This window comes from Lonchura striata, chromosome 16, assembly GCF_046129695.1.
Source record: "Lonchura striata isolate bLonStr1 chromosome 16, bLonStr1.mat, whole genome shotgun sequence".
NCBI lineage: Eukaryota > Metazoa > Chordata > Aves > Passeriformes > Estrildidae > Lonchura > Lonchura striata.
The window spans coordinates 7,700,535-7,727,072 of NC_134618.1; the positions used below are offsets into that span (position 1 = coordinate 7,700,535).

At 39.0% G+C, this 26,538-nt stretch overlaps 1 protein-coding gene across 1 annotated transcript; it reads left to right on the forward strand.

The window, feature by feature from the left end:
- The first annotated feature begins 1,991 nt into the window (after window positions 1-1,991).
- CIITA (class II major histocompatibility complex transactivator) lies at window positions 1,992-26,140 on the forward strand. Its single transcript, XM_077786945.1, has 20 exons — window positions 1,992-2,099; window positions 4,702-4,843; window positions 6,416-6,529; window positions 6,957-7,016; window positions 8,315-8,398; window positions 8,969-9,031; window positions 11,659-11,808; window positions 12,953-13,093; window positions 13,228-13,284; window positions 15,266-15,331; window positions 15,757-17,464; window positions 17,578-17,751; window positions 18,607-18,678; window positions 19,980-20,060; window positions 21,068-21,160; window positions 21,506-21,589; window positions 22,314-22,397; window positions 22,881-22,964; window positions 23,516-23,608; window positions 24,999-26,140. Exons 1-19 carry the CDS (start codon window positions 1,992-1,994, stop codon window positions 23,586-23,588), a joined length of 3,438 nt encoding a protein of 1,145 aa, XP_077643071.1. The 3' UTR covers window positions 23,589-23,608; window positions 24,999-26,140.
- The last annotated feature ends 398 nt before the right edge of the window (window positions 26,141-26,538 follow it).

A 26,538-nucleotide genomic window follows, 5' to 3' on the forward strand; every position in this document is an offset into this window, starting at 1 on the left:
AAATGTGGATGAGTGTCTGCTGTGATCTGTATCTCACAGCTGGGCACAGCTGTGACACAGGAGGTGATACTGGACATGAAAGGCAAGTTCTGCTCTAAATCACAACTCTGACACCTGCAGGGCACTTGTTACAGCTCTGCCTGAACTTGTCCATCTCCTGCACCAGACAAGTAATGTTTTTGGTTCTAAGCTAAGCTCACTGGAAGACAAAAACTCCTTTTACCTGATATTTATACTTTTTAAAATTCTTTTAAACTCATCTCTAACAGAGACAAAGAATAACAGGCAAGATATAGATCAGGTTTTCAACTCCATCTCTGTTTTTCTTTCATTTTAGAGTATAAATTCTCTGGAAAGTAACACCATTCCATCAGAAAGATAAAAACTCTCAGAAAAAGTAATATCCCTTCTTGAGCTGGGTAATACAATGGAAAAAGTTAAACTGGCTTTTTAGTGTATAAGTTTTTCACAGATTCGAAATAGAAACTAAAACCTCAAAGCTATTTATAAATTGAGCTCCCTTACTTTCGCTTTACAAATAATCAGGGCATTTCTGAAAGGAAAAATCTATGTGGTACCTGTGGAGCAGAGGAATTGCTACTTATTTATTTGGGAAGAGGAAATGGATGTAAGTGACTGGAAGGTGGAGAGAATTTCATCCTTCCCCACTGCTGGCTTGCCCATCTCCCAGATAAGCTAGTCCCAAAACATTGTCTGCAGCAAAAGCCAGGAAACAGCTCTGCCTTTGGGGGAGTGCCTTGTGCACCTTGACATAACCTTGGGAGTGGGGGGCATGGAAGATGAGAGAAAACTTTCTAAAGTTGGTGGAAGAAAACAAGGCTATAAAATTGTAGCAAACAATATTGAGCTTTTTGATCAAAGTGCTTTTAAATCAAGTACTGGTGTTTCACTGGACTCCTTATTTACAGCTTGATATAACCTGCTTTTTGTCAGCTTGTTTCACTCAGACTCACATGTAGCACCTAATGGGTCTGGGGTGTTGCAGTAAAATAGCATTTGTTCAGCAATCTTTGTTTTTCATTTCTCAACTTCCTGTCTTCACAGCAGTCCCACTCCTCCATTTTTCTTATTCTAGGACTTGGAATGTTATGAAAGACTTGAATATTATGTCATCCTCTGGTTAAAAAGTGTGTGATTTTCATGGCACTACTACTCTTTTTTATTAATTATTCTCAGCTTCCTAAACTGATCCAAAAGTTAAAGTGGAGGGGGAATTCCTCTGTTCCTAAAATAACTTTACTAATTTTCATTTTCTTAAGCTCTGTACTTATGAGGGACATTTATTGCCTGTTAGTTCATATGTCAGCAAAGGTTTGGGAAGGAAAGCCCCTAACAACTCTTCTCAAATCTTTTCTCCTTTACATTATTATTGGAGTACATGTTTCATTTAGGCTTTTATAATCCTTCTTAGGTAACATTTTATTTCTATTAGTAGCAGACCCCATTGCCTGAAATCTTTAACATGTTGACCCTTTAAAATATAAGGCACGATTAAATCAAATTATTTGGGAAAAATGATGAATCAAAATGACCTCCATTGCCTTTAGAAATCTAAAATGCCCCATCTAACTCTTATGATTAACATGTGATTTAAGTGAACACCTACTCCTTCTTTGTCCTTGTACAGTAATGGTCACTATTTCTTTCACTACTTTTCCAGCATTTTTAATTCATATAGCACTTGAACTCTAAAAGACCACTGAAAAAAAAGCATTGTGAGTCTTGGAAGTGAACCGTATGCCATGTATGCAGGATGCAGAGCTGAACCAAATGCATCCTGCGTAGAGACTTGGCAGTGTCAGGTGTGCCCAGAGTCACTGCAGAGGTGTCACAAAGGGCACACAGGGTGCCAAGTGTGGCCATGCAGCTGGACCATATCAGCTGCTGGGGAAAGGAGGTGTTATTTAAGGATTTAAAGAACAATATTTGTCTTAACCACTGTCCAAACCACAAAGGATTGAACTTTCGGAATGGCACAGAAATACATTTGGAAGCACGTCCTGTCTCGCCCCAGCTCATTCCCTTTGTGTGTGGAAGGCTCGCAGGTGGCCCTGGGGACCCCTGTCCTGCAGGTCCCTGTAAGCTCTGCCTTGCTCCTACTGAGAGTTGCCACTGGCCTTCACAGAAATCATGACAAAATTTGCTATTCCTCTGGCATGAAGCTGTGCCAAATACTCCATTTGACAGCACTGGGTCCCATGAGACCCCAAAGGGAATGTAGTATCAGTAAATGAAGTTAAAATAATGTATGAAACAACAGAGGAAGTTCTGAGCAGTACAGAACTTATTCAATCTTCACCTCAGACAGGACTGCTGGGATGCTGTGACAAAAAAAAGGGGAAGCTCTGGGGAAGGAGCTGGTGCTGTAAACAAGCTTGGTAAAGGTCTGGTTTCATTTTGTGTCCTTCAGTTACAATATGCAGCAAAACACTTGCTGTCCCTGATGTGTCATTTTCCTTGCCTCTGACTCCTCTCCATGTAGAAATTTTCATTTTTCAAAAACTTGCTTCTTTATTCACAGTATGTTTTCCATGGTGGGACCAGGTTTTTAATGCAGCAGAATGCAGCTGTTATTAAAAATTGTTTTGGTTCATTAGAATGAAATGGTTTCATTAGAATGAAATCCTAGGATCTTAAATCCAGTGTAGTCAATAGAGAGACATCTATATAACGATTTATGTCAAAACCAAAACAATGAATAAAAAACCCAGAGTAAGGTGAAACCCAGACTGGTGAAGCACAAAAAAAAAAAAAAAAAAAAAAAAAAAAAAAAAAAAAAATGCAAGCAACCAAGTATTTAATTTTTGAAAGAATGGCAATCTTCATCTTTTTAAGGTAGAAGAGTATCTTTCCCTCACTCCTGTGCATCTGAGATGTACCATCTTTTACACATCTTTTACATTTAAGCTCTGTAGTCAGACTTGGCACTGCCAAAACTTTCCCTTGGTTGCTTCCTGACTTCTTGACCATTGTAGCATAAAACATTTTTTAATTTCTTATATGTTTATCCACAGAGAAATGCTATTGAAAGAAAAGTTTGAAGGTAGAAAAGCTCTTATGACTATAAATTAATTAAACCTTGGTATTTCCATGAAGATTAAGTAGGCCTACTCAGTGTCTTTCCCTAGGACATGCCATTTTCTTTGTGCTGTAATCAAGCAGTTTGCCAGTCACTGAATTGAAGTGATTGATTTGTCTGTCTTGCATTCCCTTAAGCCTTCTGTCCAAGTTCATCTCTGACTCTAACCCCAAAATTATATTGACTCAGAGGTAATTTTTCAACACCTTTATTCACAAAGTCTGGAAGCTTGGCCTTCTGAAAGGCCTTATTTAGATTTTCTGTTAATTCAACAAATGGAAGGGGCACAACCAAGTATTGCAACAAACTGAAAATTAAATCTGGTGTGTTTATAACCTCATTCTTGGTTCTCAGGCATGTTTCTAAACTTCTGCTTTCCATTTATAGCTGCCAAGTAAAAATTTTTGTAGTCTTGGTAATGTAGTGAGGCTATAAAACATGAAAAAGGAGAATTATCTTAGTGCAGGCTATTCCTACTTGTGGAACCACACCATGCGTTCACCCGCTTTTCAAACTTCTGGCTCTAGATTTTGGCATTTTCTGCAAGAAATGCAGAAATATCCATTTCCAAGCTGTTCAGAGGGACAAACCCATGGAGGGATAAGGGGAATGAAGATGAGTTTATAACAAGGCAGCACGCAGTAGTGTGTGATAAGGTCTGCTCTGCCTTCTTTCATCACAGCTGCAGTGCTGGCTGTTGTTGGTTTTTCCATGTTGCAGGTAGGTTTCATGGTACAGCAGTTGCTCCCTGTTGCACTCCTCAGGAACAGAGATGGATGCAGACAGGGACATCACTGGTCTTCTGCTAAGGGTAGAGTATTTGAGAGCCATTAATTAGATATTCTTCATTGCAAAATGTGCTGTTTGATGCCAAGCTGAAGTTTTCTATGGTTGTGGAGTGTGGACACCCATTTTAACAGGATAGAGTCTGAAAATTTTGCTTTTCATCCTGGTATCTCAGTATTATGCTGGAGTAAATAATTTGGATCACCAGCTCAGGTGGCATTTATACCAGTGATCTATAAACACTGAAGAACCAATATTTGGATTTGAAATAATTTGATAAAGATGATGAAAAAGTAATACATAGTGTTATTCTATACTTGTGGAATATCCAGGAGGAATGTTTGAACTGATTCTAGTGTTTGCTGCTGTAACTAGAAGGAAATAGAAGGGAATTTACAATGATGTAAAGGACCAGATAAACTTTATGAACAAATGTGGCTTCTGGATTCTCCCATCATATTCACTGTAGTCTTCTAATTTCCCTGATACCTACTGGATTTGTGCATCATTTATATCCTGGTAAGATACCAGGGTTGCCACGTATTCAATACTTGGCACTTTTGGCCCAGGTGGTCAGACTGCAGTGTCCCACTTCTCTCACTGGAGTAAAAGATAGGTGAGTCTCACTGCAGGCTGTCTCTGGATCTCTGAGTAATGCAGGGCTATAACTCAATGCAGGTCTTAGTAAGAAATGCTAGCTCTCCAGCCTCCAGATCTGTGTCTTGCCAACAGAAATCCACAGTGCAGGATTTGTGGATTTGACTGACAAAAGCTGTGGCTGTGTCATAGCTAACTGCTGTGCAATTTGATTTCAGACAAAGAGACAAACCATGGATTCAGTATTTGTGCCTGAAAATGGCTACCTTGATTTACTGCACAGTGATATTGATCCATTGCATCTGTGTACTTTCTTTGATACTAAGTCATCTGGAGATGAAGAAGGTGACTTCTCTACAGGTTAGTAAAATACTAAAAAACTTGACTGGTTTATTCCTCATGCTGTAAGTTATTGCCAACTCCTCTCAGCTCCAGAGCCAGTTTATGGCAGTTTATCATGGTGACTGAGTTAAAGTTTACAAGCATTTGCTGTTAGGATGTGGTTTGTCTGTGTCTGTACATACAGTGACTGCTTCCAGAAACTGTCACATTTTTAAATTGTACATATTTATAGCATCCTGCTCATAGGGCATGACAGTGTCTTTCATTTGGATATCATTCCTGTAAGTAGTTTCTTTGCAAATGTTCCTGTCATAAGCTGGCCAAGGTAATTGTCAACACCTCTGTGGCTTGAAGCCAAAAGTTTTGCTTTGGCTTTTAGAGACTTTTAGATGAGTTTGTGATGAAGACAGTCCATGAGCAAACAGCTTTACATTCTGAGATCCTAAGGCACCAAAACAATGGAGTTTCATTATCAGATGTCATTTTCCAGCTTTTTGGGACACAGTGATTTTATAATTCCATTACAAATGAGAAAGCAGAAGGGCAAGAGTATTAAGTTGATAATTTCTTGCAATTCAGTTCCTACAAGTAATCAGATCAGGAGATTGCCCTGGATCTCAAACTTTGTGCTCCTGACTTTGTGTGGAAATTGTGGACTTATCTGCTTTCCTTTTCCTGAGTGTTCTGTTATAAAAGTATGAAAGTGTATCTGTGGTATGGAGTGTTAGCTGAGCTTATGTTAAACAAATGAGATGGCAATGAGAGGAGAAGAGCTGGTGTATGCCAGGCATGAAGTCACACCTCTGTGCCAAATAGGTGGAAAATATTACCAATTTGGTTCACTGTGGTTTTCATGAATGACCAATGCCAGTAGGCACATGGACAAATCAGTGGAGAACTGAGCACCAGTATTATCTTTGTGATTGATCATTTCCTAGATTAGGCTTTTCCCTCTCAGTTTCTGATTGTTAAAAACAGCTGCAGGAGTGTTCCTTGCCCCATGACCTTACTTGCCCAGTGACTGAAAGTAGGTTGAATTAGAGGTCAAGCACTGACTCATGCTATCACAGATGTTTCACTGTTTGGAATACTTTTGAGCCTCAGCAATGTCCGAGATGATGCAGGTAAATCAAACATCATCAGGACCAGTTTCTGGAAGCTGGGCATCTCTGTTGTGAAGGTGTTACACGGCCAACTGGCAGCTTCACAGGCAATTTGCAGTGCAGTTCAGGGATTATCATGGACACAGTATTGTTCTGAACAGGGCATGCCTGTAGGATAAGAAGGCTTAATAGGCTGTATGAGTCTGGGCTTGATCATTATAGAATGGATTTGGGAAATATTTTATTTACTAGGAGAGATGAGGTCTCAGAGTTTAGCAAAAGAAAAGTGCTGATTTCCAGGTGACTAAATTACTGAGAGTTCAGTTCTGTTCCTTCTTAGCCAACACACAATGAAAAGCCAAAGCCTTCTGCTGAAGTAACAAATCTGCCTGTTCTGCATGTCCTGCTATCTGTTTTTTTTATGCTTGGTTATGGCATTCATTGAGCCAATGCAGACTGACTTATCTCTTGATCTTATTAACTCTAGATCTTGAAGTTGAGGCCAACAACTATGAACAGTTAAATAATGTGGATTTCCCATATGAAAATGGAGATGGGTTCTACCCCTGTTGCAACACCACAGATGCTTATGCTAAAATAGGTATGAAAGCAATTTTTGTTTTTTTAATCTTTATTTTACAATCATTTACTATAGCTGTTTCTTATAAACTCTATTCTCAATCTGAAGCCATGGCATTTACTCAAGTAGCCTTTCCTTCATGTGTGATAGATCTGATTTAGAGTACCTGAACCTGTGCATTGTGGAGAAGCTGATTAGCAGTTGCTTGTGGCTGTTGGGGGAAAATCTCTCTACTAATATCTCCTTCTGCTTAATACTTCTGTTCTCTACTTCTCTTTTCTTGTGATCTTTATTTCCTGTACAACAAGTTACAAGAAAAACTTAAATTAACTCTTCCATTTTACTTACTGCAGCGTTCTGTTAATGAGGATAAGCTTACTAGAGTTTTCCTGTGACATTTACTGTGTCATTATTGTGTTCCTCTTTTGTTTTTTTCCTTTGTTGCTAGCTGAATTAGTAGAATATGTGCTCAAGGATCAGCAGGAGAAGCAGGTCGAAGACACTTTTGGTAAGATTTATATAGCAAAGACTTTCTTCATGACAATGTTCTGTCTAACATAAGCTTCATCCACCCAGTTTGAACACTGGTAAAGTTTCTATACCTCTGATATTTTCTTCTTTCCCCCTGGGTACAGTATCCCAGAATTTTCTTGGAAAACTTGAGGACTTTATGCATTTTTGCAGGCCTTTCTCAAAGATGGCAGTTTTGTCTCTGACCAAGCTGCTGATATTGTCACCCATGGCCATAGAATATGCACAGTTTCACTGTCAAGTGCATTAATAGCCTTGAGTAGCATCACACTTATTCTGAGCACAGCAGGGATGATACACATAAGTCCCCAGAGCACTTTGCATGTGTATAAATACAGTTTACACACACTGATTTCTGTCCAGGATGCAAAGAACTGCCTGAGGAAGTATGTCAAGTTTCACTTCTCACCCTGATTAATGCAGCAATGATATTATAGTAAATAATTCCTTCATCCATTCTTGACTGGAGACGTTGCTTGTCTTGTGGTACCAAATCATTGTTTTGGTAACAGCACAAATATAGCTATTTACTATTCCAGAACAGATATATCAATAGGTGGCTGTTGAGAAATTCATATAGAACCATAAGGTTCACAGAATATCTGTATATCCTATTTTATGTTTGAGCAAAATAATTTGGACTAATTTTCCAATGGTCTATCTTTCCCTAGAATAATCCTGGCTGTGAGAAGCTCACATGGCTTTCCAAATGATTGATGCTGCTCCCTTGTGTTTAGAATTTGGAGGGTTTTGCACCTAAGGGCAATATTTTTATTGGTTTTAGAAAAAAACAGAATGTAATATTAGTTCTTAAGTATTTTCCGATAAATGTATGGTGTGAATAACTTCACAATTCTTGCAGCACAGAATATAAAATCTTTTTAGAACCCTTTATTCTGTCTCTTAAAGGATCTAATCCCTTTAGTACATAAATTGAGTAGTACTGAGATCACACTGTGACACAGCTGCAATGTTTTATCCTTTGCTCATCATTAGAGCATTGAGAAGTTCTTAAGTTTTATTAGCCACTGCCAGTAGATTAATAGTTTGCAGTACAGAAATTAACACAGGGTGACAAAATCTGCATTCAGAGCTCTGTAGGCTTTCTAAGTCATGTGAATCTGGGTACATCTTTTATTGCATTATTTTATTTTTATTTTTTATTTGGAGCATATTTTATCTTTGCTCTCTGTTGTTGTGGTTTTCTTGCTTTTATTCCTCTGCAATTTTTTAGGAGAATGAAGTTTGACATTGGACCATATTTCTTGTTTTTAGCAGGGAACCTTATTTTGGATGACATTGCTGCTGAAAACACTGAGAAATTTCCTGACATAAAGATCCAGTCATGTCTTAAACGAAGTAAGTGTAAACAGTGAGAGTATGAAAGGCTTTGTGCCTGAGTCCTAAACTTGCATTACAGCCCCTTGGCTTTAGCACAGCCCCAATGCACTTGTCATGCAGTTCTTCAGTGACACCAATCTGCTTCCTCTGCCTTTGTTCATGCTTGTGGGCAGGAACTGAAAGCAGCTCTTCCAAGCGTAGAATTTACAGTTCGCAGAATTTCTTTTCCTGTAACATAACAGTAAACATATTATATTTCTTTGCATTTTTGTCATCTTCATGGCAGTGTTGACTTTGTTTTCAGTGTATCTATAGCTTAGTAAGCATTGGCTGAACAATTGCTCCTTTAACAGCAAGAACAGCAAAAATCTTTGGCACAAAAATCTGCAGCCTAATTCAAACTTCACAGAGTGAAATAGCATGAGACTTTTCACATTCATTTTTATACATTGGACCTGTACAGTTCTGAAATAGCTGAATTGAAACTGGCAATGCTTCCTTTCAGTTAAAAAAGTTAAAATAAGTTCCATGGGCTAACTTTAAAATTGCCAAAATTTTGCCACTTACTATGACCTTGCTTTCTTTCAGCTTTCTTAGGCTCTGCAGCAGAGAGTTACTGTGATGCTTCAGAGCCCAAATATAAGAAAATTGGTAAGTCAGTGGCTAAATAAGAAAAGATTGTTGAACATATATTGTCTCATGTTCCAAAATCTCATCTTCTGTTAGGTACTGTAACTACCTTCCAGAAAAGTTTGCTCTCATAGATTTGGTGATTTGATCATCATGCATTTTCATGTTTCTGCAAAAATCACACTTTTGGATTCCTCTTACTAATTTATAATATAACAAATCCATGTCCTCCTATCTGCAGCTATTAAATTGTGCAACTTAGGATCAGCTACATAGTCACCTAAGAGCAGTTGGATCCTTATACTTCAAAAGTACGTTCCTGCCAGGTGATAGGAAAATAACTTGCTTAACATCAACACAGGGACAGCTCACCTTTTCTAAATCCATATAAGGGAAGAAAGAAAATAATGGAGACCTGAGTCAGTGCCAAATTCTGTAAATTTTATCACATACACCTTTTTTGCCACTGGATTTTTGGAAGATATCTCACTTGAAGCAGAAAGGATCACACCCAGGAAATGTGGAGCTATGACCTGAATCATATTACCTGTCAGGTCATAGCTCCACATGCCCTGGGTTTAATCCTCTTTCTTCCAAGTGTGACCTCTTCCAAAAGTCCAGTGAAACATCCTAGTGAAAATAGTAACTGTGAAAAGATGATTTCTTGGCCTAGTCCATGCTATAACTAAAACTTTAAACTAAAGAAAGAAAGGGAGAAAGGGAAATTTCTAGATTTTGCACATTATTAGACCATCTACAAGACAACACCTGGGGCCAGTAGGCAGACTGGAACTTATCCCCTAGGTGTAAACTGGTGCTAATGTTCTTACCCAGCTGTAGCCTAAAGGAGTATCTCAGGCAGAGCTAAACAGCAAAATACTTTTCCAAAATCCAGGTGAAAACAACCAGTTTTGACTATTTTATATTGTGGTTTGAATGGACATCTGACTCATTTTATGTCAGGACATCTCACAAACCTCCTAAACACTTGGGGCCATGTACATATTGGGGGGTGGCCAAACCAGTGTGTAACCTAGAGATCCATCCTGAGGTCTGGGATCTGGGACTGCACCTCAGCACAGTTCAGACAAGGAGCTGGCATAGACTGCATGAAAGTCAGTGAGACGATCCACCTGCACCATGACCTTGATCCAAGCTGGTTTTCCAGAGTTCTTGTGGAGTTCTGAGGGAGTGGGGAGGGAGAACTGAGCAGAAAAACATGTTTGCTAGCTCTGGGAAAGTTATCAGAGTTTCTACTGAACTGGTACCTGCTGATTGTATTTATTTAGACACAGGTGAATTTCCTGGCAGTTAGCAGCCGTTAAAGGTGGATTACTTTCTATTTGCTTAAGTTCCTTTATGGATTTGACACTTTAAAAAGCTTGTATTTATGCTACACTAATAATAATAGTTTTCCATAAGGAAATGGCACATCAGTTCCAAATGCCTCACCCTACAGAACATGCATTCTAGATGAAAGGATCATCACAGAGCTAGCAGGTGCTTTGTGAAGCTGCACCCATCCTTTTGCTGGAAGTCCTCAGAATATTACGTTTCTCTACTGTCCTTGACCCAGTGAAGGTGCTGAGGAAGGAAATTATACATAAGACAGCATAAGTACTGTGTACAAAAATCGAATTGACAAAAAAATGAGCTATTTGACAAAATCAGGAGTTTATTTAAGCTGTCACGAGTGTCACAATATGATCCTGCAAAGACAAATGCATCAGCTCTTCAGAAGTGCAAGACTGCCTACAGCAAAGAGAATAATGTGTACTAACGTTCAAAGTAGTAAGCCAAGGATGAGATTCTTTCAAAGGAATTGAATGAAATAGTGGCACAAACTCCACACAAGTTGTAGCTCCTGACAAAAACATCAGACCACAGAAAGTGATGAAGTATAGACTTAATTGTTGCAACTAGACAGGGGAGGGACAACTCTGAGAATAGGGGTGTTGTAAAACCAATGAAACAAACAGATTAATTCAAATAAGCAGCTGTGTCTTCCTTGTTTTGTAGGAGTCTTTTGATAAGCAGATGAAATTGTGCAATGCACAAACCTTTCACCCTATTTGTTCTATTATTGGAGGAAAAAATATGCTGCAGAGGAGATGCATCTTTAAAAGCTCTGGTGTTTGTGTCTGTTCTTTGGGAGACACTTAACACACACTCTTTGTCCTTACAAGCACTGTAATGTCTAAGCAGAGAGTCAAAGTCCCCAGCTTATTGTTTGTGGGCCTCTCTGCTCTTGTGGAATACTGAGACAGCAAACTGTGCTTGGAAAATCATTGCAGCCAATGTGAGACATTGTGATGTCTTATCTGTCAGTCATCTATGTGTAGGGTCACGTACATCTAGATACATCTGGAAATACCAGAGGCCAGGAAAGATGAAGAAAAAGAAAAGTTAAAGAGAAACTACTGAGAAGAAACAGTGATCTACTACAGAATTTAATAAATACATTTCAGATTCTGAGAGCTAAATAGTTTTCAGAAAGCTATTGTGAATTGCTCTTGCTCTTGGAAAGTCAAAACACAGCTGATCAGAATCAAGTGATTTTTTGTATTTACTGAGACCTCTTCTTTGGTTTGTTTAAATTCTACCAATGAAATAATTTTCTCCTTTTGTTTTGCTATTTTATTTTAAAGTGGAAGTCCCTGCAGCTTCTGCAGGGAATGGCAGTTTCTTTGCAATGCCTCTCAACAGCCACCCAGTGAACTGCACCTCTCTAAGTAACCAGTACATGTCCTGTTCTGTTCCTGCTGCCCATGGGCTGGAAAGAAGCCTCATAATTCCTGGTACGTAGAGTACAGCTGTAGGTTGCACCTGTACACAGGCTGATTTACACATGGGGAAAACTTTCTTATAAATATTGTCATTGACTATGAGCAATGGCAGGTATGGCAGCTCTTAAAGGTGTGACACTCACTCAAAGAATGTAAAATATTCAAGGGAAATTGAAAGGGCATTGCTCCTAATTGAGTATAATGAATCTTTCATTTAATTGGTGCAGGTTATAACAGAACAGTTATTTACTATATGATAATCTAAGAAATTACTTACTTGTCTTAAGAATAGGAAGTCACAAAATTTTCATTATTAAACTTTAATTTAGTTCCAGTTTCCTTTTCATCCAGATATTTGTAAAGGACTGAGGGATAATTACATTTGCAGCAGTAGAGCAAAATCTAGGCTGTGATTTAGCACATGAAAATTGAGCAGTAATCCCACTGATGGGCTGTGTAGGCACCTGGCTTGGGCCATGCTGGGTAGCAGAGGGTGCTCCTGGTACACTGAGAAGTGTTAATGACAACGGCCCACTTTAACACCTTTCACTGTTAAGTCTGTGCTGGAAAGGAACAAAAACCAGTGTGTAAGTTGGAAGTCTTGAAGTACCTCATGCAAGCTGAAGCAGCATAAAGTAGCAGAAGAAATTCTGTCCCACCTACAGAAACTCAGAGCTATGGCTGATTAAATTGCAAGCTTTGAATCATCAAAAAACTTTCCCAATGTGAGTTGAGGGGGAGGATGCTTGTACAACCTGCATGATGTGCAGTTGTTTGGGAAGGAAGGTACATTTAATGCAGATATATACTATTTACACATTTTCTCTTCTCTGGATCTTTAAATGTATATTTACAGACTTTGCCTTAAGCACATTTCCTTATGAGAATAGAATTTCTCTTTAGACTATTGAAAACAGTGGCTGCTAAAAGCTGGGTAATCCCTTATATTTCAAGCTCATCATACCTTGTAAGAGTTCTTTTTTAATGGGTTCTATGGACCTTATGTGATCCTGTGAATTCTCCACCAGGAAGATTTGCCTAGAAGCTGCCAGAAAGGGAGCCAAAGTACCTGTTAGAAAGCTTTTTCTCTCTCATAAAGCTTTAGAAAGCACAACCCTTTAAAAACAGAAGAGTAATTGTTCTGCACTCTTTTCAGGATTGTCTGAACCTTTGACCACAGAGTGCCAACCAGTCAGTGTGAAAGGGTACCAAGAGAATCTAGGCTTGGCAGGTCCTCCTCAGCAGATATTTAACTTTGTTCTTGAAAATGGCACATCTGATGTTATAGTATATCCAGGTAAGAGAAATAATCTTTTATCCCCATAAAGAGGAATAAAGTGCTAAAAAATCATTGCTGCCAACAGCAGCATTGATTAAATTCAGTTACTGATAGCTATGATATGCTGAAAAGTATGCTTTGTTTTTTACCAGTGCTGACATCTTCCATGGAAACATTCATGTCTCCAAGTTTTCCAGTTAATTTATGTGGTAAGTGGGAAATTGGGGTTTATATATGTGCAGCACTTTGAACTGGGAGAGAAACCATATTGTTTCTAATCAAAGCCAGTTCTCCCCTCCAGGCTTTACTCATATTGACCTGAAAAAAACCAAAAATTGATGGTATTTCCTCCTTTGTATTGATCATTGACTGCTTAGTCTGATCCAAAATGTACAGATAAGAGTTGTAGAACTGCAGGTTCAGCAGCCAATCCCCTGTGTTTGCTGTGACATCCAGTTTCTGGAAGAAGTCGGGTTTAGTTAAAACAATGCAAAGCCCAGGGTGCTGGAGCACCCTTAGAAAGTGGGAGATGATCTCATGCTGGCATGGCCTGAGCATCTTAAATGCTCAGTGCTGGCAGCCAGAGTGCAGCTAGATCCCATGGAAGCCCCAAAACCAACATGATGATGACTTATTTAGCTAAGCAATACTGAAACCTAATGCACAGAAAGGCTTATAATGAAATCAGAGCCCTGGTCAGAATTTAACAGTCCCACTTCAGGTAACAAACTTTCCTGAGACACTTTTCTTCCAGCCCTCAGAGGGCTGTTGGAATCCAGAGTTTGATAGCAGTTTTGTTTCTGGTCCCTGTGCCCAGTGCAGGAGTTTGTTGCCCTCTTGTGGCTTCCACTATCCCAAAAGCAAAAGTATAACATGGAGATTAAGAGGCAAATATCCCTAGTTATGGGGAAGTCTTTGTAAATTGTATTTGCTGTTTATGTAAATAAACAATGCCATTAATTCGAACTGATTTACTGCAGCTCAACATACGTATGCCACAAGCCCCGGAATTCCAGATGCAGCAACAGACAGATTAGCATGTAAGATGCCAAGCCAGTTTCTTTGTTTTTTTTAAAAGTTCTTCACTCCTACCTGCTTTGACCATTTTCCCATCTAAATGTCTCATTACAGATTTTTTTTTCTGTTCTTCCATTCTGTTTTCTTAGTTAATAAAATAAACAGTAAATCAAAACTGAACACTTGCTTGCCCAACCCATCTTTATTCAGTATCTTTCTTAGTGGAAGCCTGTGGTGCTTCCTTTTTAGAAGCAATTCTGAACTTAAACCATTCTGAAGGTTGCTGATATGCAGAGTAGGAATTCATTTCCAGATCTCTGAAACTGTAAGATTTGTATTTTTTTGAGATGACATTCTACATCAAGATAATCAAGATGATATTCTGGTATGAAACACATTTGTACATATTTAGGGAGATTAATCTGTATTGGGTAAATTTTTGCACATCTCTGCTGTGTGTGGTTACAAGACCCTGAGGTTTTGTTTGTTACAGCCTTTGTCAATTTAAATTCTGTCTTGCATCTGCAAAGCTCTTCCTACCAAAAGTTTTGTCACAGCTGATACGCTGCAATTACCAATCTATATAAAATGTGTTCTCTCTGAAAAATTCCCAGTTTCTTTGAGTAAAGGAGACATTGTTCACCTGACCCAACTGCAAAAGTCTGTAGTAGTTTGAAAGCAAACAGGTGAAAAGAAAGTAATTGGACAGCAATATGACTTTGTCAGGGAGAGTCATGGGTAAATACTGTTACCAAGAGTCACTTCTCTGCAACTTTCATCTTTAGTGCTTGGTTACAAAGTGTAGAATAACAAAAGGAAGCTATTGCTTTTGAAGACATAAAGAAGCACTATGTGTGAACATGAATTTATGCAAAACACTGACATTTGAAAAGAACAGTGGATGTCACCTGGTGACGGTAAATCTGCTTCCCACAACTGTCAGAACAGTTGTTGTCTTGTTTGATGCCATTCTGCCTCTAACTGCACATCAGCAGAATTCTACTTGTGGGAGAATTTTATTCATTTTCTTGTAAGATTAACAAAATATCTCTTACTCTGAATATATGCTACAATGAACTTGGAAATTTGCATTAATCTTATCGTTAAAATTAGTAAAGCTGAATCAGTGATTATTTAGAGGTCTTTTTCAAGTATATTGTTTTGTTTCTCCAGATTTAGAGGAATTTCAAGAAGTTCAAGATTCCATAATTTCTTCTGAAGAACATTTCAAAAGACCAGGTGAGTTTAGAACTCTTGAACCTTCCAGTATTTTTTGGAAAAAGATTCTGTCTTTCTTTCCCTACAGAGAACAATTCAACAAATTGTGAAGCTGTTCTGAGGGTCTGAGCACAATTTCTGGTTTCAAGATATTAGACTTGGCTTCCAGTAGATATCTAGCTGCTACCTGCTTAGCAGCTCAGTGTACTTCAATGGTTTTATCATGTGTACAGAGAACTCCAAAATTATTCAGTTCATAAATCTGAAAGTTTCTCTTGTGCCTGCACTTCTCAGCTGCAGTTGCATGAGCTAAATCCAGCCCTATGGGCTTTATGGGAATGCCTGTTCTTTCACCATATTGCAATCAGGTACTTAAGCCACCTTGAAATTATGTTGTAGTTTTTGGACTGGTTCCTTCAGTTTGTATGTGCTCTTTATTTCTCTAGAGCAAGTGGAAACTTTCTGTTCATCCCTTAAGGATTATTTCCGAGACACCTGCAAATCTGTGACCATGGAGCGGGAAGTAAATCTGGATCACCTGTTCATTGATAGGACACTTGTTCAAAGTCAAACTGAAACCAAGACTGGAAAGAATAGTGCAAAAGCAATGGAAAAGGAGCTGGTAACCTGCAGCCTGCAAGAGAAGGAAAAGACAGCCATTGATAGAAGCCAAATATTTCAAATCCCACAGCGTAAAGACTTAGACACTAAAGTGATTGTGGTTCTGGCAAAAGCAGGAATGGGCAAAAGCATTCTCATTCAGAAGATCTGCCAGGACTGGTCCAATGGAGAATTTTCTCAGTTTGAATTTGTATTTTGGTTTGACTGCAAACAAATAAGTTTGCCTGAGAAGCAATACAGCCTGAAGGAGTTGCTTCTTGAATTTTTTGTAAAACCTCAAGAGGGAAGCAAAGAGATCTTTGAGTATATGCTGCAAAATCCTGATAAAATCCTTCTGATTTTTGATGGTTTTAAAGGATTGCATGATCATGAGAATTTTTCTCGTTGCTCAGCCAGCCAGCCTGAAAAGGATTTGTGCAGTATAAAGGAGCTGCTCTCAGGACTCATCCAAAAAAAGATGCTCAATGGCTGTACTTTATTATTTACAGCAAGACCAAAAGACAAACTGTACCAGTATGTGTCCAAAGTGGATAAGACTATTGAAATTGTAGGATTTTCTCCTCAGCAGAGAGAATTATACATAACCAAATACTTTGAAGAATCACTCTATTGTGATAGTGCACTGAAATTAATCAAAGAGTGTGAGTACTTGTTCAGTCATTGTTACAGTCCTGTTATGTGTAGATTTGTTTGTTTTCTCTGTGAGACAGTGCTTGAAATGGGAGAGAACAGTCTTCCTTCAACTCTTACTGAAGTCTTCCTGAAATTTTTTAAGCAGAAGATCATGTTTATGCAAACAGATGCTACAACCACACAAAATCAAGAGAGTCTTGCTACCCTAGCTCGTGTAGCCTGGTGTCTTGGAGAAAAGCACCAAAGCACCATGAAAAGTGATCTTATTCCTTCTAAGGAAGTTAAAGAGTTTGCTCTGAAGTATGGGTTTTTCCTGCCATTTGCATTGCCCAGACGTTCAGATAGTGAAGAAGAGGAATTTGGGAGCACATTCTCTGATTTTGTCATTCAGAATTTCTTGTGTGCACTTCACCTTTTGTTAGCAGAAGAGCTCAAGGATAAAAATCTAACAAAGTACTTGTCTTTTCTATCGAAGAAGAAAAAACCTTATAACTGGTTAGATTTAATGCCTCGATTTTTGGCTGGTTTAATGTTTCTCCAGGATGACCCCTCCTTCTGCTCTCTTTCAAATGAGGATGAAAAACAGTCAACCAAGAAGCAGAAGACACTCTTGAAATACATCAGAAGGCTGCAGATTAATACTCTCTGTCCAGAGAGGTTGCTGGAGCTTTTATGTTGTGTTTATGAAACACAGAACAATTATCTTCTGCAGCATGTGGCCTTGAGACTTGAGCCAGAGTTGTCTTTTCTGGGCATAGTTCTTACACCACCTGATGTCCATGTACTGCACTCTGTTTTGAAAAGGTCAAGAAAAGAGTTTTCCTTGGATTTGCGGAACAGCAGCATTGACATGCAAGGGCTGCAAGCCTTGGTCAGCCTAAGGAATGTGACATCATTCAGGTTGGTGACTCTCTGTACCCCATAGCATCATCCATAGCTCTGGGTGTAGATGACACTTTCATGCAACAGCAGCAGTCACATCTGTTGGTTTTGCATGTTTTGTCACTTCACAGGGCTTCCCTCAGTGACACAGTCAGACTCTGGAAATCTTTGGAACAGACAAAAGACTACGAACTGTTGAAAGCATCCACAGAGAAATTTGTTCTTGATCCCTTTAAGGCAAAGACAATGAAGGACATCAGAGACCTCTCCGACCTTGTAGAGATGCAGGAGAAGATGATGAATTGGTAGGATAATTTGTGATCAAAACTCCTCTTATATCAGCAGTTTATGAAAACAGGGTTTCACCACCAGTGCTGGACAATGGAGTTGTCTCCTTGTCCAGAGGAGAAGTAATTAAGGCAGTGCAAACTCCTGGGTCATCTCAGGGGGTTCTCCTACCCCCGTGTGAGGTGGCTGTCATGGCAGGGATGAGCAATGACAGCACCGTGCAGAGCAGCCATCAAAACTGCCACTGAAAGAGCCAGCTGTCATTTCTCTTTATTCTCTGAGTATGCCATCTTCCAATTGCTTTCAGTTACATAACTTGGGCTGATTCTTTCTCCCTGTAGTACCTGGGCATAAACAAAAGCCTGTTTTGCACTGGTTCCAAAACGCCTGGGTCAGTCCTTTAGCCCAGGAGATAAAATCTTGTGTTACATAGATTAGAAACCCTGTGCTCAGTCCCTACTGATGATGTAGCTGGGGGACTGGTTGCAATTAAAAACATGCAGAAGTAAAATTTTGTTGTTTGTTTTGGTTTTTTTTTAATTATGACTTCTATTTTAACATGGATGGAGTATTTTGATTAAACTATAGATAAAATAGTTGCATGTTTGACCGAAAATAGTTGATTTAGAAAAATGTATTTTTAAGTTTTACTGGAAAATGAGCAAACAATTGCCCTGTGAAAGGCAATTATTGGATTGAAATTACTCAGTTGAAGAAAGGTTGGAGCAGATGTTACTCTGAAGTTTCCTGGTTCACCAGTTAATGTAACAGTGATTTATCTTCTGTAAACATTTGCTAACAAATTGTTTTTAAAGCACTGTTTTGGCTGCTAAAATATTTATCATACTCTGATTCTATTGTAATTAATTTAGTGTGCAAGAAGCATCTGGTTGCACCAGCTATGAAATTCCTGCCATCAGAAACCTCAGAAAACTTGAATTTGCGTAAGTGCTGAACTTCTACTGATTGAGGTGGTCATGTTTTAGGAGGAGAGTCATGGGTGTTGGCTACAGCCATTGCACTGATGTATAGTCAGCTTAAAGCATTATGTAAACCCCATTTATTGCTATCTTGCTTTTCTTTGAACTAGATTTATTAATGTATGGACAAAACTCAAAGAACATAATTTCTGGCTCCTGCTGCAATGCAGATCAACAGGGCTCTACCAATTTTTGTTGTTTTGATACAAGTTACCTCCTGACCACAAGGTATTGATCTTGTGCCACAGGGCATAAAATATTTTGACTGTGATCCAGCTACCTAGGAAATATTTTTTTCCCCCAGAAATACTAAACTTTTCTATCCAAGTCTTCTGATGTGATTTTCTGCCCTATCAGAGCTAAGGCCATGAAAGGATTACATCAGAGGATGCCTCCCAAATAAATTATTTAGCACCCTTTTCCTGGAAGACAGAAGGTTGACTTAGTAAAAATACTTTAAATGTGAGGTTTTAGTAACACTTCTCTTTTTCCCCCCAAATTGTAAGCAGCCTCCAAGGCTATTCTCAAATTCTCAAAATATCTTACCATAGTGTGTGAATTAGTTTGGACAGAAACTGCAGCAGTGCAATGGAGAATTCTCATCAGGTCTTCACCTGTTTCCTGCTCTGTAGATCTAACTCAACCTGGGACACCTATGCTTGGCCTCACTTCTGATTTCATGCTGCTTTCTCTTCTAATTTCCTCTTCCTAATTCCTTTTATTAAAATTTTGCTTAAAATGCTAATCCTTTTAAATAACTGAACTTGTTCTGATACTAAAGAAACTCCAAATAGGATATGAGAGACAAATGCTTGGAACATGAATATCAAAGTGAAATTTATGCTTTAAGCTGCAGTAAAATGTTGATCTTAAGTTATTAGTAGTTGGGGGGAAATAAGTATGTTTTCATTTCAGTTGTATTGAGATAGATATGTATTTCATCTCAAGATTATGCTCACAGTGAAAAACCTGAAAAAGAGAACAGAAATAAAGGAAGCTCTAAAAGTGAGATAAATCTTGCAGAGAGGAACAAAAAGTGGCACTTGTCCCACTGCTGCTGTGCAAGCTCTGTCATACGTGGTCTTAGCCTTGTTGGTCCTCATCTGGAGGCTTCACAGCAGAATTCCTTGGTGCAGGTGGTAGGTACTTCTCAAGAGTGTAAAGTAGCTTGCAATGGGGACCGCAGGGAAAGAACTCAAAAATTCCTGAGTTTTGCTGCTTGTGAGCATGTGAAAAACCTGCTCCATGTCTGTATTTTCTTCCAGGCTGGGTCCAGCATGTGGCCTTCAAGGATTGCTAAAACTTGTGAAAATTCTTGCAGCATTTCCATCACTTCAGCATTTAGAGTGAGTTCTGCTAAAGATTCACTTTGCTAACATTTCTTCTCAGCAGCCTTTGATGATGGAGAAGCTCTTGTAGCCAAGAAACATTTTATTTGCCAATGAGACACCTTGTTTGATGGCCAAACTGAACAGCAGAAACATTCCCAAACTGTTACAGCAGCCTAAAAGCTGCCACTCCCCATCTTTCCTGGTGGTTTGTTCAGAACCCTCAGTCCCTTCCTGGGGAGTTCCTGGGTGGGTAAAGGTTCAGTACAGAGCCCCTGGGGTCCCCCCCTTCCTGCCTCACTACTGACCAATAGCCTGCAGTGACTTCTGACTTCACTGGAGCTCCAGAACATCCATGACAAACCAACTCTCTTAGTTTTAAGCTTCTTTACACTAGAAAATGTACCAGCAGTAGTCAGGGTTGTGCCATGGCATCTGTGGGAAGGTCCCTGGGTCTTGAGAGACACTTTGGCTTTATGCAGCCCATTGGCTGCATTGGTCTGTATTGTAGCTGGCCTTTTCGTGGTGTTTCAGGAAAACAATAAAATATTTAATACATTCAGTATATCCAAGCATTATCTGCCAGATTACAAGGGGAGCCAGTATCTGAAATTGTGACTGGATATGAGGAAAACTTAATTTTTAATACTCCCTCTCTGGAGAAGGAGCTGTTTAGGCAAGGATTTACAGCCTCTGCTGAATTTTGTCAGTTCTGTATTTTTGTGTGCACAGGAAATCTCCTTTCAGCTTAGCTGGAACACAGCTATTTCATAACTATTTTAATAATCATGCATATCAAAGGAAATGGGTCAAGGCATTCAACTAGTAAAAAAAAAAATTATTTTGCTTTAAATTTGGACAGCAGAAAGCTGCTTTTTAGAGACGCTGTAATCTGTGTGATGCTTCATGCCAATTGAGGTTACTGCAGAGAAGCTTTTCAAGATAGATAGAGTGGTCTCTGAGGTGAATAAACCACAAAAATTTACATTAAAAGGGAAGCTAATTCTCTTTTTGTTGTCACACAGTCTTGATGCTCTGAGTGAAAATGGCATAGGAGATGAAGGAGCAAAGAGTCTATCTGAAGTCTTTCCAACCTTGCCATCACTAGAAACATTAAAGTAAGTGCATTAAAGTAACATTAAAGTAAGGTTAACAGTTTGGGGAAATTTTGAGAATAAACAGATTAAACCTAGAGATTTAAGGGACTGTCTGTTAACAACTATGGGCTAAAGTATCCCATGGGCATGGAAGACCAATGAGCCTATGGAGATACTTAATGAGTACATTCATTAGACAAATAGATTAATCCTTCCTGACCTCTTCAAGGGCTCTGTCTTGCCTTTTTCTCTGGATTTGGTCTAAACACACTGTCCAAATTATATTTTTTAAAATTGAAAATTAATTTCCTCCACATTGTAATAAATTAGTGTGCTTGACTAACAAAGCGGTCTCACTTGCTGCAGTTTATCACAGAATAAAATAACAGACGTGGGTGCAGAGAACCTTGCTACAGCTCTCCCTTCCTTGTCTTCCTTAAAAACACTAAGGTGAGTAGTTGTATCCTGTTGAGTTGTTTTGAAAACATACCTTGCTGTCTCTGTCAGAAACTACTGAACAGGGAAAAAAAGAGCTAACACTGTGCAGCAGCCAAGCTTTTCACTTCATTCTTGCATAAAGGCTTCAGAAAGAAGAGGAGAAGTATGACAGACATACAGAAGGATATCTGGGAATATAGCAAGGACTGGACTGATATTTAGATCCAGTCCATAATACCCATTCATGAATTGCACAGATGTGCACCCAGGGCCTACATCTGCTGCAAACCCCAAGCTGTCTGTGTTTGCTGATACAGGGACAATGATCCATCCCACTGCACTGGCACCGGTCTGAGTGAAGCAGGGAATGCAAGAAACCCTGGTGTACATTTCTGGAGTAGTTTGGTGATGTGGAAATTCTTTGAATGCTGTACCCCAAATCTTTGAGCTTCATTTTTTGGCAGATTTAAAATTTGATCTGTGTAGACAGAAATGTTCTTATTATCCATAGAACAGAATCTAGACCATTTTTTGCTGTACCTGTGCTAGGTGAAGAAGGATGTGGGCATTTACCTTACTTGATACAGGAAAAATGAATGTGTGTTTTAAACTTTAATTGCAAATAAGGATAAAATGAAAGTTAATATGTACTTGCCATATTTGAAAACCCTTCATCTAATATCTGTGTACATTATCCATTATTCAATTGTGACTATTCTGGTTTGGTTTTCTGCAGCTTGTACAATAACAACATTTGTGATTTTGGAGCAGAAAATCTGGCAAAGGTTCTTCCTGCAATGACATCTTTAAGAGTGCTAGAGTGAGTATGAAATCTTTTGAGATGGCCCAGGGAAGCTTACTTCATTGGAGACTGAAAATACAAATGTTCCATGTTTGGTTTTGGAGGAGACAGAAACTGAGGAAGAAGATGCTGGGAAAATTCCACAGGGGAAATGTGTTTCTGCAGAGTCCAGATAGTCAGTGATTAGAAAGGATTAAGGAACTGTTCGCCATAAACCCAGAAATATTGGTGTTAAGGTGGGAGAATAGGCTCACGAGGGAGCTAGAGAGTGACCTCAGGACCATGGTAAAAGGAATCCCTCAGATTAACATAATGAAGTTCCCATTCAACCTTCTGAGTATATTATTACAGGTTTTTTGAATTGACAATCTATTTTGGGTTTTTTTTCCTTTTTCTTCCTTATCCCATCTGCAGATTAACCTATATAGTATTTTTTATTTTGAATGAAATGTTTGATTACATGATTTAATTTGGATTAACAAAGTTGTTTTTATTCCTCAGTGTCCAATATAACAAAATAACTGGTGTTGGAGCCCAGCAGCTGACTGACAGCCTACGAAAATGTCCCCATATGAAGAACTTGGTGTAAGTCTCTTGACAGGCTGTTTGCTGTACCTTCATCCTGTAAAACTGGGTTAGCAATCATGCTAAAGCTGCCTTCTGTATTTGTCAGATTTAAAAGTGGCACAAACGAAGATATCACCAAAATACAAAAGCAGAGATGTTAAAAAATGTTGTCTCTGGTTTCAGCTGACTTAGTTCCCAGTCGTTTGAGGGATAAACAATGAGCGTCCATCACTAGAGATTAAATAGACTGAAGCTACCATACACATTCCGAGGAAGAGAGTTTGATGAAAGGTTAAAAAACTGTTACAGAGACAGGAGTGCAGTTGTGTCCTGTAACCAGAGTCAACAAGATTATGGAGTACTGAACTGCTTTTTTCTAAATCAAAACACATTTTCCTTTGCTCCATAGCGTATATGCTTTCATAGCATGATAGTAAAGGGAAGAACAACTTAAAAAAAAAGAAGAAAACAACATCAACAACAACCAAAAAAGCCACAAACACACCAAAAAAAGGTGAAGCAAATTACACTTCTTAAAATCTCTTTCCCTTCTGAATTTGCCCTTACAGGATGTGGAATCCTACAATTCCCTATGGAGTTCTTGAACACCTTCACCAGCTGGACTCCAGGATCAGTGTGTAGATTCAGAGGATTCCATAAAGGTAACAAACCTTGGCTGCCTGAGACAACCAGGTTTGTTTCTGTGGGAGCTGTTGATTCCAGGCTCACTGGCAGCAGGAACAGTAACAGCAGCCATGTGTTTGGAGATGGTGCCCTAGAGTGGCACAGATCAATGTCACATCAGGCCCCCTTTCACTGCCCTCACCTTGCACCCCCCACCTCTCTGGCACCTGCACTAGCAGACTGCAAGTGCTTTATAAAGAAAAATGGACCTCTAGAACTCCTAGTCCAGCCCAGTTCAGTGACTGGCAGCTGCCCTGCTTACCTTCTTTTTTCTGTTGTAGAAAACTAAAGCGCTGTGTACTTCTCATGTTTAATAGATGAGTTCTGTACTCCTCAGAACTTGTTTTGTGTTGATTTTTAGTAAGTTCTTCCACTTTTCCTTTATTGAATACAAATCCTCAACAGCTGCTTATCTGACTATGCAGTTGTACCCATACTGTACTAAGAGCAAAACACACCTTCCTACATTCCTTGCTCTCAGTGTCATTGTGTGATTTAGCCACTGGCAGCCACTTTTACTTCATTGATCCTGCCTGCACAGTTTCAAGGATCCTTGAAGTAATTGCATTGTGAAAAATTTAATAAGTAAGTTTCTCAATGATTAGCAGGATTTGATGCCTTGATGGTCCTGGACTGAAGGGGCTGCAGCCAGCATGGGAAGTTGAGGAGTTTGTGTAGGATTTATCTTCTCAGTTTTCTGCCATGTGTTCCTCTTGCTCTTAAAAAAAAAAAAAAAGAAATATGCATGTTGCATCAGCTAAATGATCCTAGTAAAGAATGAGATGCCATAGTCCAGTCAGATATCAGATGTGCTCCAGCTTTCTCTAGATGGCCAGGATACAAATTGCAGTGTGCTCACCAGCTGCATGAGCCAGGCTATGAATGGGCCTGGCCAGGGGATGGCTGCAGCTGCCAGCAGCTCCTGGGCCATGCAGTGAGCCAAGCTTGTGCATGACTCCTGCTCTCAGTGCAGTAATCTCCAGATGTAGACTGGCTGTTTGTATAGCTGCAGTTGTGGAAGATTCAGGTGCCACAGCAGCTTCACAGACCAGCATTTTACAGCAGCAGTGAAAAATTGTGGTGCTCCTTACTAGCCTACAGTCACTAAATCTTTATTCTGTTGAACTATCCTAACTTCTTGAGAAAAGAGATACTAGGGATATAATCACTGTGAGGAAACCTGCATTAGCTCTGAGGATAAAAAACACCAGGAACTCTGGAACTCCTGTCTCCCAACCTTGAAACATTCAGTATCCACCAACCACTGTTGTCTGTTTACAGAGCTCATTAAATCTATGATTTTTGTAATTTTAGTGAGGGTTAATCTGATGGGTGTACATCTAATGTTTTGTTTTCATCATTTCACAGGTGTCATAAAGAAAAGGGGAGGGTGTCCTCTGTGCTTTCCTGTCTTCTTGCTGCTTTATGAATCAGTGTTCTCATGTTTGTTGCAAAAAATCACATTTCAGTTTCTAAGCAATGCTTAAATTGGGTGAATTACAGAGTTTTAAAATGCTATTCAAAGACCCAAGTGTATTTCTACTTAAGTAGTAAAAATTAAGCAACATCAAAGATGAAAAGAGCATCTGGATACTGTGACCACCATTAAAGGAGACCAGGAACCACAAGGATATTGTGAGTATAAAAATCCATCATTGAGTCATCAAAGAGGAAACTGAAGGTTGCTCAACCTGCAACATCTGAAGCACTGACAGATCAAATCTGAATGTTTTCTCCATGGTGCCAGTGGTAACTGCCATCAAATTTGCTCTAATGATTTTGGACTTTCAAAGTTCAGTGTTACACATTTCACCTGTCTGTATGGACTCATTGGAAGCACTAGGGTGAGGAGCATAAAAAAGTCATCAGCCCTAGAAAATGTTCTGATAAGATTATCCACAAGCATCTAGAAGTTGATCTTTTCTTCATAATAATCAGTGTATCTAGAAGCTGCTCTTTTCTTCACTAATAATCAGTGCTGCACATCTTCTCTGATTTGTTATAGAATCCTTCAAAAAGATTGGGGAAAAAAAAGTAATGAGAAGAAAGGAATTGAAAGTGAAAAACTGTGAAGTATTCTTCTAACATTATTGCAGAAATCCAAATTGATTAAAATAGCCAGTTCATTGCACAGAAATCCTCAAACAATCTTTGAAGGTTTTTACTTTGTCTCAGATGAGAATTCTAAAGTCATATTCCTGGATTGGTATTTAATTTCTTAAATGCAGCTGGCAGCATAAATGTTTACAAGCACCAGTTTTATACTTGACAGTGATATCACTACTGTGTGTGGTTTATGTGGCCTTCTGGTTCAGAGTTATAAGTAACCAGGCAATCAGACAAAAGCACATTTCAAAGCACATGTCTATGCTGCTGGTCTCAGTCACATGTGAGCCAAATATTCATCCTTCTGACTGCAACAGCAAACCACTTGTCTCTTTTATTCTTTTATTTCTTCTCTATGAACATGAAGAGAACTTAAAATTGTGCAGAGGCAATTGGCAGGTCAAGAGCACCATTCTGGATTCCTATCCAGACACAGTCTGAGACAACAACAAAAAGCAATGGGAAAAGCTAGGAATGCTCAAAATGCTACAAATGGGGAAGTCTTTATTTCACACTTAGCTTGGAGTTAGTTCAACAACCTCTTTGAAATCTCTTCTGCTTGGAAGCACTGACAATACTGATCCAAGTGCAAACTAGAATCTCTCAAATACTGTTTCTCGATCTTTAAAAATTCCCAGATTTAAACAGTCCAAAATCACAACAGTCATATTCTTTCCAGCAAGTTCTACTCCTCTCTTAAGTTTCAGTGCCTGCAAAATCTTGACAGCAGGGATGTGGACAAATTAAAGAGAGTGGACAAATTAAAGAAAGGAGGGAAAAAGGAAGGTCTGTTTGTTGTTTC

Bases quoted from the DNA above. Each gene is read 5' to 3' on its own strand.
- CIITA (XM_077786945.1), top strand. From the start codon at position 1,992: ATGGCACAGAAATACATTTGGAAGCACGTCCTGTCTCGCCCCAGCTCA. The intron at 9,032-11,658 runs GTAAGTCAGTGG...TTTATTTTAAAG, and splicing joins GCCCAAATATAAGAAAATTG to TGGAAGTCCCTGCAGCTTCT. The intron at 21,590-22,313 runs GTGAGTAGTTGT...GGTTTTCTGCAG, and splicing joins TCTTCCTTAAAAACACTAAG to CTTGTACAATAACAACATTT.